This window comes from Schistocerca gregaria, chromosome X (assembly GCF_023897955.1).
Source record: "Schistocerca gregaria isolate iqSchGreg1 chromosome X, iqSchGreg1.2, whole genome shotgun sequence".
In the NCBI taxonomy this organism is placed as follows: Eukaryota; Metazoa; Arthropoda; class Insecta; order Orthoptera; family Acrididae; genus Schistocerca; species Schistocerca gregaria.
Window position 1 is genome coordinate 415,982,878 of NC_064931.1, and position 18,605 is coordinate 416,001,482.

Here is an 18,605-nt window from a genome sequence, read left to right on the forward strand (position 1 = left end):
AGGAAGATTCGGACTTGGAAATCACACAATTATTTTTCCTTAGTTCCATTTACGAGTGGAAGAGGAAATGTCCGGTAATGGTACAAAATATTCTCCCTAGTGGTATGTAAAGTTTCTTTGGGAGTTCGTAGATCAAGGAGATGCATTTCATATACCAAGATACATTCTGTTTTCTGAGCTACCTTCTTCTGTTTCCTGCATACTTTTACTATTGTAATGGTTTGAGCCTTTGTGTGTCTGTTCTACTTCTACATGATTACTCTGCTATTCACAATAAAGTGCCAGGCAGAGGGTTCAATGAACCACCTTCTAGATGTAATTTATTTCAGAGATCATATAAACTTGTGTAGATGACCATTTGGAGTGAGTGCATTAAAACTCATAATTCATTTCATATACCACATTTATTGTGTATGAATTAGATGGAAAATGTTACATTTCTTGTATACTGATTAAAACATTGAATATCATATCCACTGTTTTGCCAGAGACATGATTAAATGTAAACAGATTAACACAAAAAATTTCAATTATTTGCCTTAATCCTCTAAGTCATTTTACTATTTTTACATACTAGTAGTAACGGCAAACAATTGTAAGCGCTCTTCACTTTGTGTAAGCACGCTTACTGTTTAGGAAAAAGCTTAGTTTTTCGCTATTGAATTTACGTCTTTCCTTACTACTCTAGGGCAACATTGAGGTTAATGATGTCAGTTTAAGGTTTTTCTGACGTATCAGAAAGCAATCTTATTACAATTGTAACTTTCTTCATCACAGAAAATTTAAAATCAGAATACACTTGTTATGTTGTAAAGTGAGAGTTTCTAAGTGTTCCTATTTTCCTATAATATCTATTTACTTACTGCACACACAGTTACATAAAATGATCGTGATGAGGAGAGGTGTTGCTAAGATTATAATTACTGAATTACACACTATTTCAGATACATGATTGTGACATTTAGCATTACTTGAATTTAATTTTTGGTAACTGAAAGATAAACATTGAAAATGCTGGATTGATTATGATTAAAATAATATGAATATGAATTATTAGTTGACGAAATGTAATTATTTGGCATCTGAATTGTATGATGTAATCCGTTTAGTTACACATTAAAAGCAACATTTTGAGCATTAAAATTCACACTTAGATTCAACGTTTATCTCCTCTTTATATATAAAGTGCAGTCAAATACAAACGAAACGGATGGAAAACGTAAGTATAGTAAACTATTTCTTATTCCAAAAGTTATCGCCATAACTGTTAATATATCGAGCCCACTGCGAGACAAAACGCCCAGTGCCTTCATGGAAATATAATTGCCGTTGCCTAAGTGCAGCTCTTCACCTGATGTAAGTCGACGGACACGAATTTCCTCCTTCAGGGCACCAAAAACGTGGAAATGGCATGGGTAGAAATCGGGATTGTATAGAGGATTTGTGGCGGCTTCTCAGCGTAAACTCTGCGCGGTACTAGCAATAACCTGGGCAACATATGGGCGGCCACTGTTTTGGCAGGTTGTTTCCACAACTCTAAAGAAGTTTCGCTGCGAAGCCATCACACATCCATCATACATGTGTTTTTACAAATTTTTGGAGTCATTAAAACAAACATTTGTGGTCGTCGAATTGCTTCGAACGAAAAGGCGCATTCCTGTGTACAATCTTGGTTCCATAGGCAACCGCAAACATGTTTCTATGAAGGAATTTACCATCTTATGTCACAATGGGATTAATGAATTAACAGTTACGGTGATTACTTTTTAAATAATAAAATCTGTACTTACTGTTCTTCCACCTGTCCCGTTTTCAGTTGACTACATCTATATCTTACCATAACTATCACAGATAGTATTTAGCAGTATTAAGTAGCGGCAGGTTCTTCATGTTCCCACCCTACTGTGATATTATATTTCTCGATTTGCTGTTTTAACCAAGCTGTTAATGGTGCATAATACTCCAGAAGTGGCTGGACATCATAGTGTTTTGATCCAGTAAGTATTTTCAAAGCTTCTGGCCATGGGCGACTTCTGCCGAGTTTGAGCATGCGCCTGTTGGAGTGTGCAAAAATTTTTGTCACTAAAAGCATCAACAATATTTTCAAATGAAATGAAGTACTTCTGTATGACAATTCCTTATGATGCAATCAGCTGTGACACAAACTTGCTTCTAGCTTTTGTTTTAAAGACATAGTTATTAAAGGTGAATTTACAAACTAAAACTGATTGAACTAACGAAATTATAGTGAAATGAGACTGAACAGGTACCTTAAAATGAGTTTATTCAAGAAATGTAAATATTCTGTACTTTTATCACTTGAATAATGAAATTACGAAAAGAATGATTTCACAGTTTACAGCATCAGGAAGAACTTCGTCTTACCATAATGCTGCTCCACTGCGCTTTGATCCATATATGTCACACTGATGAAGAGGGAATGGTAATGGTTTGTCAGTAACCGCCCCATATATAGCGTGCTGACACATCCCTTTAAACAGCTGCACTTGCAATATACCACTTAGAAAGTATCTGGAAACATGACAACGTGTCATTCATTAAAGTTTTATACGAATTAACATATGAGTCTAGAATTTCCATTCCACTCACATCCATTCACATGTTTTACGAGGGTAATCAGCAAAATCAAGGTTCATTACACAGAAATTATTTATGAAGTGCTATATTGTCGAATGAACTTGATGTACTTAATTTCAGTTAGATTACTACATTTCCAGTATCTGTCGCCACGTGCAGGAAAGTTGCGATTATCCCTCAGCACGTTTATCACCATAACGACTCTGACAGTCGTCTGCAGGTTTGGGAACACGTGGAAGTCACTAGAATGGAGAAGTCTACTATTGTCTTGTAAATAACTTATTTGCGGAAATATTCGCCACCATTTGTTTTAACTCAGTGAAGTTTTTGAGGTGTCTTACTGTTGAGAGCAGTATCGATAGTTTGTTCTCCGGCAAACTATTGACTAGCTGTGACTCTTTTGTGTTTACAAAAAATGTTTGTGCGCAGTTTGGCTTGGATTTTAGGTTACCGTCAGCTGCAGCTGGACATTACACGGAATCAAGGGTGACGAGTGAAAATGTGTACTGGAGAGAGATTTGAACGAGGGATCTACTGTTTACTGTCCAAGTTCGGTAATCACTGCGCCATCGGCACACAGCGTTATCGCCACTGTGTGGACCATCTCGGCACGCCACGCCACTTATTCGCAATCCCTGTTCATTAGCTCCATGTTCGCTACTCAGAGATTCCCACAGGAGATTGGACGTATTTGTGCATCCGCACTGAAGGTGTATCAATTAAATGAATGCGTGGTGTCTGTTCTATCGGACATGTCTGAAAGAACAGACACCACTCATTCATATAAGTACTGTTCTGACATCCGACTAAGAGATTCCACACATATCTGCCCTACTGTACCAAATGTATGTAAACACGTAACGCAGGGACAGTGCGCGTTTTTATTTTTATAAATGTCACGAATCTTGTCCCTGGAAACTAATACATGTAATGAAACGATTCTAGACTCACAATATAGCATGTGTAATTTCATCTGGACATTTTGTTACACAAACCCTTGCTACAGGGCACTTCATGTATTCGGGAGTCATCGGTGTTTCCTTGTAGACCTCTCGTTCTAATTTCCTCCATAGGAAAAAGTTCATAGGTTTAAAGTCTCGTGAGCGTGCAGACTATTGTGGCTTTCCTAACGACCGATCACACGATATTTGTATATTCTATTAAGTCTGAGAATGTGCAGCACATTCGTCACGTTGGTACTATAAGACGTGCTTCATGACCATTGGGATGTCTTTCAAAAACTGCGCCAGCTCTTTAGAGTTCCATAAATAGAACAGGGATCAACGATGTGATTCTTCAAAAGCCCACACCACAAGATGATAAGCCAAGATCGTTGACCATACACTTCTACCAGCTAGCGTGGATTGTTTACTTAACCAGTAGCGCATTCTGCAAAGATTGTTTGAAAACGATGCTTCATCCGTAAACGGAATCTTGCACAGGAACTGCTCATAACTTAACAGTTTCCACAGACCCTCTTCGGAGAAATCTAACCTATTTTGCACGTCACTGGCATGAAGCTGTTGGTAGGGCGAAAAGTGATAAGGATGGAATGTCGTATTCGCAGAACACTCCTTTGCCTGACCTTCACTTAAACATTCAAGTTGCCTTGTTGTGATATGTGGATTGTGCTTCCCCGCTGCTAAAATACTACATGTATTTCCGTCATCAGTTTTCATTCGTTTTCGTTGCCGGATTTTTATTATTCGCACTTCCAGTCTCTTGATATTTTTACTGTGTCTGCAAATTCATATCAGAGGCAGCTTGTAACGATAAGGATACATTTTAGCATACACCGAAACACTGCTTTAAAAGTTAAGCGATATTCGCCATAAACGAAAACTATATCCACTTTTTGTACTGTAAGTGAAGATCCTTAGTAACTTCACGAGTAAATTGTTCAGTCGTTATAACTGCAGAGCCCTAGTTTCGAGTGAGTTAGTAAATACACGAACTCTATCTGAATTAAGTTACTGCTTATCGTTGAATTTCTCTTCCAAGGCTCTTTACAATGAAAAAAGAAATAAACTGCATACTGGCAGTTACGAAAAAAAATGTCGATGTGATATGTCGGTGGTTATAATCGTTAAGAATTGCTTTCGTACATCGATATATTCATTCCTTCTGGATATTTTTGGGTTGGCCTGTGACAGTTACCTCCGTTTTTATTACAGAGATGACGATATCAATATCACTGTTTCTAACGGAACTAAAGAATTTTCTGCAAATAGGAATACAGATCTCAAGCAGACGAATTTAATCGAGTTTCACTATCGCAAACCAGAATAAGTAGTTTCTGAGATATTAGAATATTTAGAATTTATTATATAGACCCTATATGTCTTTAAGATGAAGAAAATAACTCTCTTACTCAGAATATGTTATTACCATACAGAACTTTCGAGGTCACATAACGGGGTGATCGAGCTTGACGCAGCTAAGATTATAATTACAAATTTGAAGTAATTGAAAAAAAATCAGTTTAAAACTGATACTAATAGTAATTGGCTACGTGTGGTTGCACTGGAAGGCAAAGGATAATTCACCAGATAACTACAATAACCGTTCTTCTCCTGTTCCTTCCAGAGCATTGACAAAATGTGAATATCTAATTGAATCGATTGTAAAACAAGGAAAGAAGGTGTAAAGATGGTTAAATTATAATTTTTCATGAAGAAGCCCATTTACACTAATTTCATTTCGAGGTGAGCTGTTACATTATAATATTACATCAATCGTTACAAAATAAATCCTCGTCGGTGATCGGGGCTTGTGCATGGACTTCATCTTTTACGTTACCACAGAGGAGAGCGTTAAATAAGGTAAAACGTGCAGAGCAACAGATAACGCTTTCATGTCCTTTTCAGGGACCAGAAAGATCTGGATGAGCACTTAACTTCTCACAACCGACAAGTGAATCGGGAACCCATCGTGCTTGCACCACATACATCTGTCTATTTCAAGTGGTTACCTTTCTAGACGAGTCTTTACTCTTTCAGTAACAGATAATGCGCGTCTGTTAACCGTTACAGTTTCTTTAGTGAAGTTAAGACCAGTTACGCACTTTGAAACAACCAACTCCAAGCGTTCGCATTATACTGTCTCTGACGTTCAGCCTGCCTCAGATAGTGGGTATTCTCAGCTGCCCAATAATGCGTCTTTTTTACATTCAGCAGGCCACGGTATGTATAGGTTGCTTCATCGGAAAAGAAATTTCGTTGAAGAAAGCACCTATCCGGACATCGCATCATAACTGACCCAGAGAATTCCATGTGACTTCCGCAAACTTACTAGTTCAACTGTCCCAGTTGAAAAATCAGATTTGTCACTGGTACCTAAGTAATTAATACAGCTATGACAGTAGATTAAACATCGTTTAGAAAGGACTATCTTCTAATTTACTTACTTGAAAAAAGAATTACAGCGTCTTGAGCGGTTCAAGAAATATTTGAGTTGAAAGGCTCAGCTGAATAGCCCTACATATAAATTAATTAGTAGATAACGTCTCTATCCCTTCGAGGCTGTTTACACGCGGCACAGCTATGTACAGAGATATGGGCTTCTTAGAAACTTTTGGCGAAATGGAGAGAGACTCTTAGGTTGGAGCTGCTGTGGCAGCTAAATGTAAATGTTGTCTGACTGTGTCATGTAATGAACCCAAATGACAATTATTAACTAAATGATACCGGTGTGTATCGTTAATTTCATTTCTAAGATGATTTCTTCATACAAAAAAAGCATTGGTATGAAAATGTTACATTTTGTGTATTACCGCTTAATTTGATATGAATAGAAATATAACTGTGTATTTTATAAAGTTATTTACAACATTTCCAATAAATTATATTAATCTCTACGTAAAGAATACACATAAGTTAATTTAAATAATATCTCCACCAGCTATGTAAATAATTATATTCTTCGCCTACAAATCTAATGGCTCTTCTTTCTCGCTTGGTGGGAAGAGTAGTTGGAAGGGCTATAGTGTCAAGTAGTTTGTATAGAGAAGTCAGTTCATGTTTGATTGGAATTTGAAGCTCATGGGAATAAATTGTAGTTATTTTATCGAACAGTTGTTTGAAACATTTGATAATACAGCAGGTAAAAGTTTGAACATTTATCATTTCGTAATTAGTGATTCATCGAATTCTTGCGATCTTGGAAAGATTTGAATTTCACTGTACAGGAAAATCCGGAGACAATCATCATACTCAGAATACCATTAAGCCAACAAATAAAACCAGGTAAGTACCAGATTGTTAATTGGAAGAATCCTAAGGTAGAATAGATCGTGCACGATAATTGTCTTTTCTAAGACCAAAGATCAACCAGTTCTTGAGTGCTATTTGTCAGTGTTGGGTCCTTGCCGAGTTTCATTAATGGTAGACACAAAAAAAATTCTTAGAGAAGTTAATCTCTCGTTATGGGTTTGTTCAAGAAAATTGAGAGTGGCACTGAAATGCTCAACAAACAGTATATGGATATGCTACAAGAAAGACAATTTCTGGAGACCACTTTACAAAATGATACAAGGAACATACGTCTTCACCCAGTACACATACCGCGTAATGACCGAGGTACTAAAACTAGAGGCTACGGTCAGTCTTTCTTCACACTTACCATCCGCGAATCGAAAGGGTTGGGAAAAATAAAAATAATACGGTTACACAGTGTATCGCCCACCACACACGACTTGCGCGGCACAAATGTAAAGCTAAATTAGCCTGTGGCCTCACTCGAAGCGCTAATGGAATTTGCAATATTGAAGTGCCAAACTTCCTCCCCGGTGTTCCTCGGTTTTCCCAACGAGGTGAAGCGGAGGTTTTGCACAACAGCAACGTGCGTGAGATGGAAGTCAAGTCCTTCGGGTGGCTGCGAGGCATACCGTCCGCCCAGCATCGGAGGCGCAGCTTGGGGTATATCAAATCTATAGTCATTGCTCTTGGTAGCTAGACAAAGGGCAATTATTTATAGTCTTCTGGCCGAACAAGTTTGGAACTTCAATCTTTTATTTGCCCTACGTGAATTCGATGCAGTGTTCACTCTACGGACAATTCTCGCTGTCACAGTGTATTTGTTAGACAGCGCATACTTCGTGGCACATCCACTCCACGGAAGAAGCCAGGAACTCAGCACAGCACATGAACATGATGCACTAACTGGTGAAGCGTACAGCGATGTATCGACGAATGTGAACGACGTTTCCACGCAGATACTAACGATGAGCAACTGGCAATATGTACAAACCTTACGCTGGACAAACAGTAGGCGCCTGAGTAGCGACCTCGCGTGTACAATCCTCGCAATCTAGGTACGCGAAAAAAATAATCATCTGAATAGAAACATGCCATATAAGCTTTTGATAATAACTGACATGTAGCCTGTGTCTTTTCCTGTTTTTCACTGACACGCTACTTGATGCCGTAAGATAATATAATATTAACCGTCAGCTGTGGGTATACACTAGCAGTCCATAAATACTCGGGACTAGTTTCGTTGTCTAGAACAAAACCGAGTTTCGCGATCGTGAAGACATTGGACCTGTAAACTAATACATGCCAGGTAATGATATAAGGCACGCTAAAGAGTCACATTGGTATACTAGTAATACTGAGTAACTGCTGCGAGCAGAAAAATGTTGGAACAACATTAAATTAAAAAAGTGACATTCAGGACAACTGCATGTTATTGAGCATTGGTGATACTAGTATATATCGAAGAAATATACTAACCTGATGTAAGGTACGTTATTTGCAATGTGATACTTCGCACCAGGGTCAAAATCAGCCTCTGATCTTGGGACAGGCGGAGTAATGCCTAGGTATTTCTTCCTGAGGTGCCACCAGTCGTGGTTATAAGTTTCGGGAGAAATGACACCTCGGAAAACATCCCAGCGCCATTTATCCACAACCAAGGCGAAGGGCAGTTGTGGAATTCTGGAGAGAGCTTGCTGCAGCAGTACGCTGAAACTCATTTCTGCAAGTGTGAAATAAAATTCACTTTAACAGCGTGAATAAATGTCGGTTTCTGGAAAACATGACACTGAATAACTCCATAAACGCAATAAGCTGTCGGGGTCAATGAACGTGTTAGCCAAGTACTCGGGCAGTCTCTTGCGCATATTTTAAAATTTTAGATCGTTTCGCCACGTCAGAAATCAACGATAACAATTTTGAACATGTTCAAATGCCCATGGTGACTTTCAGTGAGTCATTACTGCAATGCTCGAACTCTGATGCCAAAATACAGTAACTGTGACATGCTTTGAGCCTCTCTTTTGAAACAATTCTATAATGGTGAACAGATTTACATGTGAGTTAAGCCTGTTTCTTGGAAAGTGGATGAAAATGCTGTATGAATACTGGTCAAAAAACTCCCTAAAGGAACATCTGTACCCTGGGTTATATTTAATATTCCTCTTATGAATACAGCGCATTCCTGTTAGAGCTCAGAAAGTTAGCTCATTTCGTTAGATTCAAGACGAATAAAAACAAGTTACATCGCAGATAACTTTTGGTTCAGTAATGAAACAGTAGTTAACTCATTTACTAATAATCAAATTCTTTATTCGCGCTCACAGTTACGTCACAGGAGAGAGCGTTATAAATATGGTACTGGCACAAGTTTACGAATATATATTATAATTCTTGGTGCTGGCGACGTGAATGTTCCAACAGATGCTTCGTATGATCCAGGGAAAGAATTCCAAAATTAAAGCAGAATGGGGGAACGGCGAACTAAACTGTTGTGTTACGAGGTACAACTCCCATTAAGGTTATTACTTACATCTGTTGCTGCTAACCGTTCCATTGGTTTTAATACTAGCTTCACAGGAACAGTTAGTGGAAATACATTTATTAAAGAAGAGTTACTTATAATACAGCGTTATTTTAGTACCAAAATCACAGTACATAAAAATGATCCGTTATCTTTTCACACCATGTGAACATTAAGTGTTGTTAAGTTTATAATGCGCACACTTGTATTTGTTCGTGAGCTTTATAACACCATAAGAACATTTTTATAACTATACGAGAACATCTTTCTGCATACAGCTCAATCTTAAATACATGAAACAGGTATTTGGTACCTTTTAAGCGTCAGATTTTTGGTGTTGTTGTCTTCTGGTTTTCTCTGGCTTTAAGCAGCTCTCCACACAAGTTTGAAACTTCCCTGTGTTGCATTCCGCAAATGTCCAGGTCTGTTTACCTCTTTTTAACTACTACCATTTCCACCCATTTCAACATGCCTGCTATAGTAGAGCCTACTTCTCACTCTACAGTTTTTGCCCTCTACACTTCCCTCCATTAGGAACTTTAATTATTTCTTGACGCCTCATATTAATTTCAACCATCCTATTCCTTCTTTTAGTCACGTTAGTCCACAAAAATCTGTCGTCCTCAATTGGGTTCAGTGCCTCTTCACTGGATATTCTAGCTATCTATCTAATCTTCAGCACTCTTCCGTAGCACCACATTTCAAAAGCTTACATTGTTTTGTTGTCTGATATAATTCACTGCACTTCGTTTCTTTATGCTATTTTTGTTGATATTTGTCTTACAAACTCCTTTCAAGACATTATACATTCTGTTCGACAGACCCTACAAGTCGTTTTCTGTCTCTGACAGAGTATCAATGCTCTTACCTTTAACTTGAAGGAAGTCATCTTTTCAGCAAAGATCACTTTTGAAAAACCTCTATTTACGATGACCGGTTTCGGTGAAAATAGTTAGCATCATCTGATCTTTGACTAGTGTACATAAAGTGTAAAGGTTAATATAAATGCCCTATTACAGCTACAATGTACTCCATATCTTGCTTAGTCGGATAATTGTCTTCCCTTTCCAAATATGTCCTCAGGTTTCTTTACTGCTTGTTCAGAGCGCTTACTGAATAACGTGATGGATAGGGTACAGCCGTATCTCACGCCCTTCTTTCACTAGTGCCTTTCTTTCATGTCCTTCGACGCTTATGATTGTAGTCTGGTCTATACAAGCTGTATATATATTATTGATCCCTTTTCTTTTGGCAATTATAACTAAGAGAATTCCAGAAAGGTATGTTCCAACCAACAGTGCCTAAAGCTTTTTTTTTAAGTAATAGACTCCGTTTAAATGTGACTTCGGCGTTCTTTAATCTTTTCTCTAATAAGGAATACCTTCGCACGTTCAATCTTTACTAAGGCTCCTTTGAAAGTGTTGTGTTAACAGTTATGACAGGAAAAATATTAGCTGCTGATAACTTACCATGTGCATCAGGACGGCGACAGAAAATGAGTGTCCGGGAGGTGCAAAAATCAACCTTCTATGGGATGTGTATATTACACTTCACAAAATGTACTTCGTCGGCAGTCAAGAAATGCTCAAAACAAACCATTCACTAGCACCATGATCACAGAATGAAAAATGGTTTGCCACAGTGATCTCAAATGTTCGCACTATCAAGATCGAAGGCAACCTGCTTGAGGGTTACAAACTGTGCAGGACGTTCACCTAGATATCCACTCCTAAAGAATGCATATAGAATCATATTGTTGTAACGAGGCGATGAATACTGTTACAATGTGATGGCATGCTATCAAAGGCGAAACAGTCTACCGTGGAGCTTATCGTGAAACCGACTATCGAAGGCGTAGCTGCATGTAGCGCGATAATACGTTTTACATGCACAGAAGAGACAAACATCCAGAGGCTGAATTTGTCCAGTGGTTCCCGATGACGTGAATTGCAACACACCTTTTTCAGCAGGGAAAGGAGTATGATTTTCATACGCAGATGAGGAATCAAGTAAACGCAAGTTAATTGTCCAGCTATTGGCCAAAAGCAGTGGCCATACCATCGTTAAGGTTCTCTTACGTCAATTTCCGCACTCTTGCTTGCTGTGACGTAAATATTCACTACTGCCCTTGCAAGATTACGCAAACGTAGGGGCAGAGCACCTTCAACCTCTCACAGCATAATAAATAACTTGTCAGCCAATTTTCCATGCATATTAACAAACGGCGTAATTGTATACGAATGCGTTAAGGTATTGATGTCAGTTGATCTTGATGCCACTCTCTTGGTACCCCTAATTTCCAGGGTTCCTTTCATATTCATTTCCTCTTAAAACTTCGATATATCAGAGTCGAAAACAATTTCCTTACTGAACGATGGGATAAGTTTCTTTATCTCATTTACAAATTCTCGGGCCGACTCCGCAGTTTGGTGTGCATCGTCAAGTTCACATTTTGTTTGAAATTTCGTTATCTTACGTCTTCCAGTTCTGTAGCACTGTTTGAAGTTGTGCAACCATCCACTGTTTCCCTTGAAGTCGCTGTAATCTAAGACATGCGCCATTTTGTGGTGCATAACATAGTAGGTGACTATCATGCACATCCTGTAAACTTGAAACGTGAAAACATCAGTTTTTGCAACAAGTGCACCTTGTCTTCCCCTGAATATCCGCAGTTCCCTTATGCACTACAGGGTCATATTGCAGTGGACTAGTTCTAAATCTGTTAATAACTGTTTCTATACTTCACTGCGGATGATCTTCCATGTATGTAATTATGTTTAGTACCCGCTCCTTAGAAAATTATTGTCCTTTACTGCACTTCACTGGAGAAGGAATTTGTGGCTCCCTGCCTGACAAGGGTGATGAACGATATGGCTCGACACCTGTTTCAATATCACTTTCACTTGTTATGAACGTAACGTCATCATTGTACTACTCATATACATTGTCGAGCGCATACGACAGCACACACTCCACTGACTCGTCTTCCAGGATGGCTGGTATATCTGCCACTTCTTCTTCACTCTGCGAAATTCCTTATGCTCCTTTCTGACGAAACGTGATCTTCGGCAACTGTTGTTATAGATATAATGCTACGTTTGCTTTCCTTATCGTTGTCATTGCACTGCTTTGTATCAACACCACTAGCACTGTACGACTGTTAAGAGTTACTTGTCGACTAAACAGTTCAGCTACGCTCTGCAGCCTCATTTTGTGCTCACCATTGGACACCTCCAGTGCCGCCTCCTGTTGCCATGAGCAGTCAGTATTGTGGTTGCATGGTAGACTACATATGGAGCGTCGAATGCCGTGAACATCACTGACCTTCTGCCACCTCGCACTCAAGGGGTTTCTTGCAGGATAAATCGTAGGTTTACCTGGCGTGTCCCTAAGTCAGCTTCTATCATGAGTACCATTCGTCTTTTGATAATTAGTAAAATGTATTGCAATTGTGACTTATTACACTACGGCTCGTTAATACGTTTTTCAGCGCCTGGGTTCTTTGGTCCCAGAATTATAGTCGTCTTGAAGTCTGAGGGTATTTGGTTCCTATATTTCAAGTTATGCACTGCATACCAAGAGGAACCGTTCTGTGATGGTTGTTTCGCACAAGGATCTTAATAATTCTGTGGAAGTTTCGTCTATTCCAGATGCTCTTACAGAGTTCCTTCAAACGTTTCTAGATGTGTCGCGTTCCCCATCTGACATCATCCACTTCCTCATCTCATTCCATAATACTGTTCTTACATAATACGAATTCTTTCCTTTATACAGTCCTTCATCTTTCAGCTGTTCCTTCATTCCTTAGCATTGGGTTGCTATCTGAGCTCTTTATGTACATGGCATTTCTTCTCTCTCCTTAAAAACGTTTCTTTGATTTTCCTATACGCATTTATATAATGCGACGAATATTAGGGACCAATATTAATAGCAGTCAATTCGTTGGTAAATTGCTTTAATCGTGTGAAGTAAAACGTTTAATAGAATGATTTTGTGGGAGAAAACTCTTCCTTTCTTGTGCATTGTACGTATACGGGTAATTTCACGGTGAAATACAACCTACCTGTGGAATAAATGATTTACGGTATCTCAATGTATTTTTTCTTGTCTAGTTCCTAATAGATCTAGATCAACTGCCAGGATGTATGCACCGTTACACCTTTAGCACCGGTTACTTTATTATTTAAAAATTATATTCTATGTGTTTTCTGTTAAATGAATTTTGAATTTCATACTTGATGTAATGCAACCTATGCTGTTTTCTATTTTTACTTTTACTTTATTTCATTTTATTTTATTTTTGGTGTGGGGAAGGTGTATGTCGTCTTCAGTCAGCTGCATGAAATAGAACCAACTTCTTTCGTCTCTTGTTTTCTTGATGGATCCGAGGCCATTTTGGTAGACAGTTTTTGCGTGAGGTGATTAAACAATTCAGTCGTTTTACGAGACACAGAGAAAGCAAAGCCGCAGGAATGTCTGCTACCGAAGGCGAGAGAATACGGAGCCAGCTGGCTTCGTAAAGTGAGTGTTTTCTCTTCCTCGGTTCATATTCTTCTACCTTGTGTGTGGGGCGAAGGACAGTTCTGGTAGTCATCCTCGTGTGTTAATGACGTCGCGGATTGAGGCTCCATCGAAGTATCTGTGTATGTATACCGTGTTTAACCACGCTACCATTTATACGCACTCTTGGCCACCTTTTTAGTACTATTTAATATTTAGTGTATGTTTTGCACTAAGATTGTAATAATCTGGTTTACATTGAGTGGAGTTTGAACTCTTGCACTGTACTATCAGTCCAGTCAACGAAGCAAAATTACGGGAAAAATTCGTGTAGTGGCAAATTTTTGAATACTATTGGGATTGACTATCATGAACAGTAAACTAAAAATCCCCTCCTGTGGGATATCAGCGCTGGTGTGGGGTGCCGTTTAAAGTTCAGCTTTTTAACGTTTTCCTTGAATAGCTTGCTAACCACGGCTTCTAGAGAAAATGTTTCGTGGTGCAAAATTGAACTACATTAAATTTCCTGTAAAGAAGGTCCTATTCATTTTATCTCTAGGAGTCATAGTTTCCGCATTGTAGGGGATGGAATAATCGCAGATTATAAAAAATTGTATCTTAATGGTATAAAATTAACGTTCATCAGTAAATGAAGTGGGTTAAGAACAAATACTAAAGGTATATCCCACGTCTAAGTGCGTTGGAATTGAATTGAGAGATGAATGTGTTCTGGTAGTGTAGCATGGTGGAAGACAGAAGTGCGAGGGAACGTGGGTCGCCAGAATCCAGTCATGCAGTTCCCTCCCTCATAGGCCCGCAAACCGAAAAGCGGGCACGTGATTCCCCACTCTGTCTACCCCACCACGTAACAAGAAGAAACTCAGTACATCGTGTTTTATAAAGTTACACCCACCCTCCGCAGCTCGCCTTAATCACTGACGACATAGGGTGCAGAATTGTCAACGGGGTGTCTTTATTTTGCACAAACTGAGTTAACACTACAAGGAGTACAGATATGAGTTACTAATACTACCGACGCAAAAAACGATTCTGTAATGAATCTACATAAATCTATGATACTGTTCTGACTGACAGATTTTTAGTCATCCTGTACGAGAGCTGAAGCGCCCTTCCTGGAATGGCTACCTTTACCACAACGTGCACTGCACGCTTTCAGGTTACAGACTGTACACCTTTAGCATTTCCGGTATAATTCTGTCATGTGAGCAGACAAAATTACTTCACTGAGTTCGTGATTATACGGAGCAGTTATTTTCACTTTATTAAATGAATACTTATTTGCAGTTGTTAAGTAATAAATCATGTAAAAACGATTTACAGCTGGAGTTGCCAGCTGTCTACGACACTGAACTGCCTGTCCCAAGTGTTACATGCTGTCAATGTGTGTTTGACAATGGTGATTGCATTGTCTCCACTATCACTGGCTGGATTACTTTCCACAGTACGAGGGGTATCAAATGCATTACCCAATTCTCATCTCCTCCAGCATCTCAAGAGGCACAGAGGCTTAAGCTGTCACCATATACGATGGAAGTAGGTCACCTACTTCAGATATTTCAACATAAGTCAAGCAATGCATTAGAGCAGATTACTGGTCTATACTTGAAGAGGATTAGTCCCGTTCCATCACACATATTTACACCAACTTCGGAAGATGTACTGTGGGTGCGTGGTAACTCGTTCCACTGAAGAAAATTCGTATAGCATGAATGGCTGAGAGACCCTGAAGGACAAGTTCAGCAGCCTAACTAGAAACTTTTTCCCTATCCCCCACGCCTGCAGTCACATTTCTTTCGAAAAGTATGAGAGCTGGGTGTGTACGTTTATGTGCTAATTGTAGATGCCTGTAATCGTTTGTATATCTCTTCACGAGGTACTGTGGGGAGGTTTGGAATTGAGTCCACGACACTGACTCAAAACCTGGTGACCAGGGGCTTGACACCAGCACCTCTCCTATCGCTTCTGTCGTAAACGCAAAGGAAAAATTGTCAACAGCACACAGGATACCCACACAGTCGCCCATCGAAGTGCTGAACATGCCTGATGGCGCTTAACTTCGATGATCTAACGGCAAGCGGTGTGTACAACTCGTTAAAACGCACTGCAGCCCACTCTAGAAGTATCAACAATTCCTGAATGGAAGAGATTTATACAGAGTATCAGTAACAAAATTATTGCGAGAGAACAGCAGTAATTTTCTGCTCATTCACTATTTAACCACCAAGCGACTACGACCGTGTTACACAGATTTACAATATGCTGTCAACAAGAGACAACAGCATGGTTCTGCATTTACCAATCCACTCGCTTTCTCGCCGACACTGAAATGATCGCTGACAACATCACATTTACAAATTATTCGCTTCTCAACCTCTGTTCATAGGAACAAATTTTACATAAGGGCTCACTTAACAACCACAAGTAAGTGTTCATTTAATAAACTGAAAGTACCTCCTGTATATAAACACGTCTCAGTGACGTCATTCTGCCTTCTCGCATGCGAAAACTGCAGAGGGAATGATGGGGAGGTATAGTCTGTCCAAAGCGATCACCGCTCGTGGTGTGGGAAGTTGCCTTTCCAAGAAGAATTCTACATCTGCTGTACAAAATAACAAAAATCAGTTTTTCTTCCAGCAGTGTAGTACAGTGTGCAGAAATTTACGCAGAGCCTGTCCATATACATTTCTTGCGTTAGTGTTATTGTTAAGTTATATCTCTATTCGTTGGAGTATTAATGCACTTTGTGGAAAGCAAATACGCCCTGTATTTTTTTTTCGCACAGTATAGTCAGTGATTAATAATGAATTCTGCAAAGGGTCGGCGTAACTTTGTAAAACGCTCTGTAGTTGCTTCTTATGTCGTAGTGGAGTAGATATAGTGGGGAATTACCTTCTCGCTCACTAGTAAAAATTAGATTTGGTTCCACTAAAACACTAGTTTTAATAACATGCGACTTTTCCATCCCTCCACCGCGGAAAGTACTAGCCCTACAGAAAAAATTAAGAGGAATTTTTTTGTAAATTTAACGAAGTTTAATTTTGTACTGAGGACCATTTTCTTCAGAAACAGCAGTTTTCCAGTTATTCAAGAAAAACCTAAAAATGTGGCCTTTAGACGCCCACCATCCCCACCCTTCCCCAGCCCCAATCACCACTATATTTGGTGTATAGCCACACACCATTACGCAGGTCTTCACTTGAGCCAGCCACACTGTCCAAACAGAGCTCCGCTTGGATACGACTAGTGCTAAATTTCATTCACATCAGAGCCTCAGTACAACAAGATAATTGATGGAACTTAAAGAATAATACTGTCCCATTTAAATAAAAGTTTGTGGTCGCTGCAGCCCCAATGTACCACTGTACTGCAGTTGCTCCCCTTAAAGTCTGCGACCAAAGTGTGTGGAGCTTTATACAGGAAACCTTTTAGTGTAGCATAGGTGAAGGAAGTAAGACGCTGGAAATAGATTTTCTGCACTGGAATGTTAATAGTGTCGCTTTCCAGATGATTGAGAGGCCCGCAATATCTCCCAAAACGTTACAGAGACTTCATTGGGACATTGCAATCCATTAATGTGCTAGGCTGCTGATGTTGTCATCCAGTTCCAAATTTAGAACATGAGTTCCTTTTTACTGACTTTTGTGATGTGCCCATACAGTCATCTCAAGAGTATAATCTCAGTTATGACGATACTAACGTGAGGACAGCACAACACCCAGTTCCCAAGTGCAAAAACTATCCAACCTACCCAGAAATAGAACCAAGGCAACTCTGCTTAGCACTCCACCACACTGAACACGCAGATACTGAGGCAGACTAAAGCAAGGTTAATGCCTTAGGAATTCTTCTGTATAAATGCTTCCTAAGTGGTCTCGTATTCTGATATGTCCTGCATCTCCCAACATTCTGGAGATTGATATCATGATAGCTCTGTAATGGGTGAAAATGGGTGCAGAAGGGGCTGTGTGACTTTTATGTGGAGTACAGGAGCAGTCATGTTATTACAGCCATACTGCTCTACTTGCTCGAGCCTGTAAAATTTGGTGGTGCAGGCATGTTGCAGCTGAGGAGATATGGAGCACTGCTTGTTGTTGGGCTGCTGCTAGCACTTTAGCTGGACAGCACCACATTCCAAACTACATGGCACAGCATCCAGTATAGTGGTTCATTGTATTACCACACTCCATTGCAGCCAGGTGCCATAGCCAGAAGCAGTCAGGCAACAAGTGCAGTGAAGTGTACGTCAGCTGGCAGCTGGCAGCAGTGGTGACCCAACCAGGATGCTGCATAGTGAGGCACGTGACCCAACTTATAGCAACAGAGCAGGCGATGTGTGTGTGGGGAGGATAGGGTTGGAGGATTCATTGCTAGTTCTGCATCTGGCAAATGTTTGAACAAAGAAATTGCAGCTCCATATCTCCACACTCCTATTATATCTTGCTACACACACACAGCAGTATCAGTTATCTGACGACCAAGCAGACATCACTGGGGAGCTATAAACTTTTAAACTTAGGGCAAATGGTGTGGCACTGACAACCAAAGAAGTTGCATTTATGGATGTCTCGCCACTTTCAACTTAGTGTGGGCAGATCTTCTTTTTAATTTTTCACGATTTTAGGTTTTGGAGAAGTGAATTTTTTTTAATATCTCACCACATTAAACACAGGCCACCTGTGACAGCCAATGGTCCAGAGAAATTGTTCAAA

The 18,605-nt window shown here is 39.5% G+C and overlaps 1 protein-coding gene across 1 annotated transcript in view; it reads right to left on the bottom strand.

Moving 5' to 3' along the window:
• Window positions 1-385: 385 nt before the first annotated feature.
• The window catches only part of LOC126298426 (angiotensin-converting enzyme-like), a 267,596-nt gene continuing 249,376 nt past the window's right edge, over window positions 386-18,605 (bottom strand). Inside the window, exons 9-11 of the mRNA XM_049989754.1 lie at window positions 8,331-8,574; window positions 2,386-2,532; window positions 386-2,054 (exon numbers count right to left, since the gene is read on the bottom strand). Coding sequence (XP_049845711.1) covers window positions 1,868-2,054; window positions 2,386-2,532; window positions 8,331-8,574 — 578 coding nt within the window. The 3' untranslated portion in view covers window positions 386-1,867. The remainder of the gene's footprint in view (window positions 2,055-2,385; window positions 2,533-8,330; window positions 8,575-18,605) is intronic.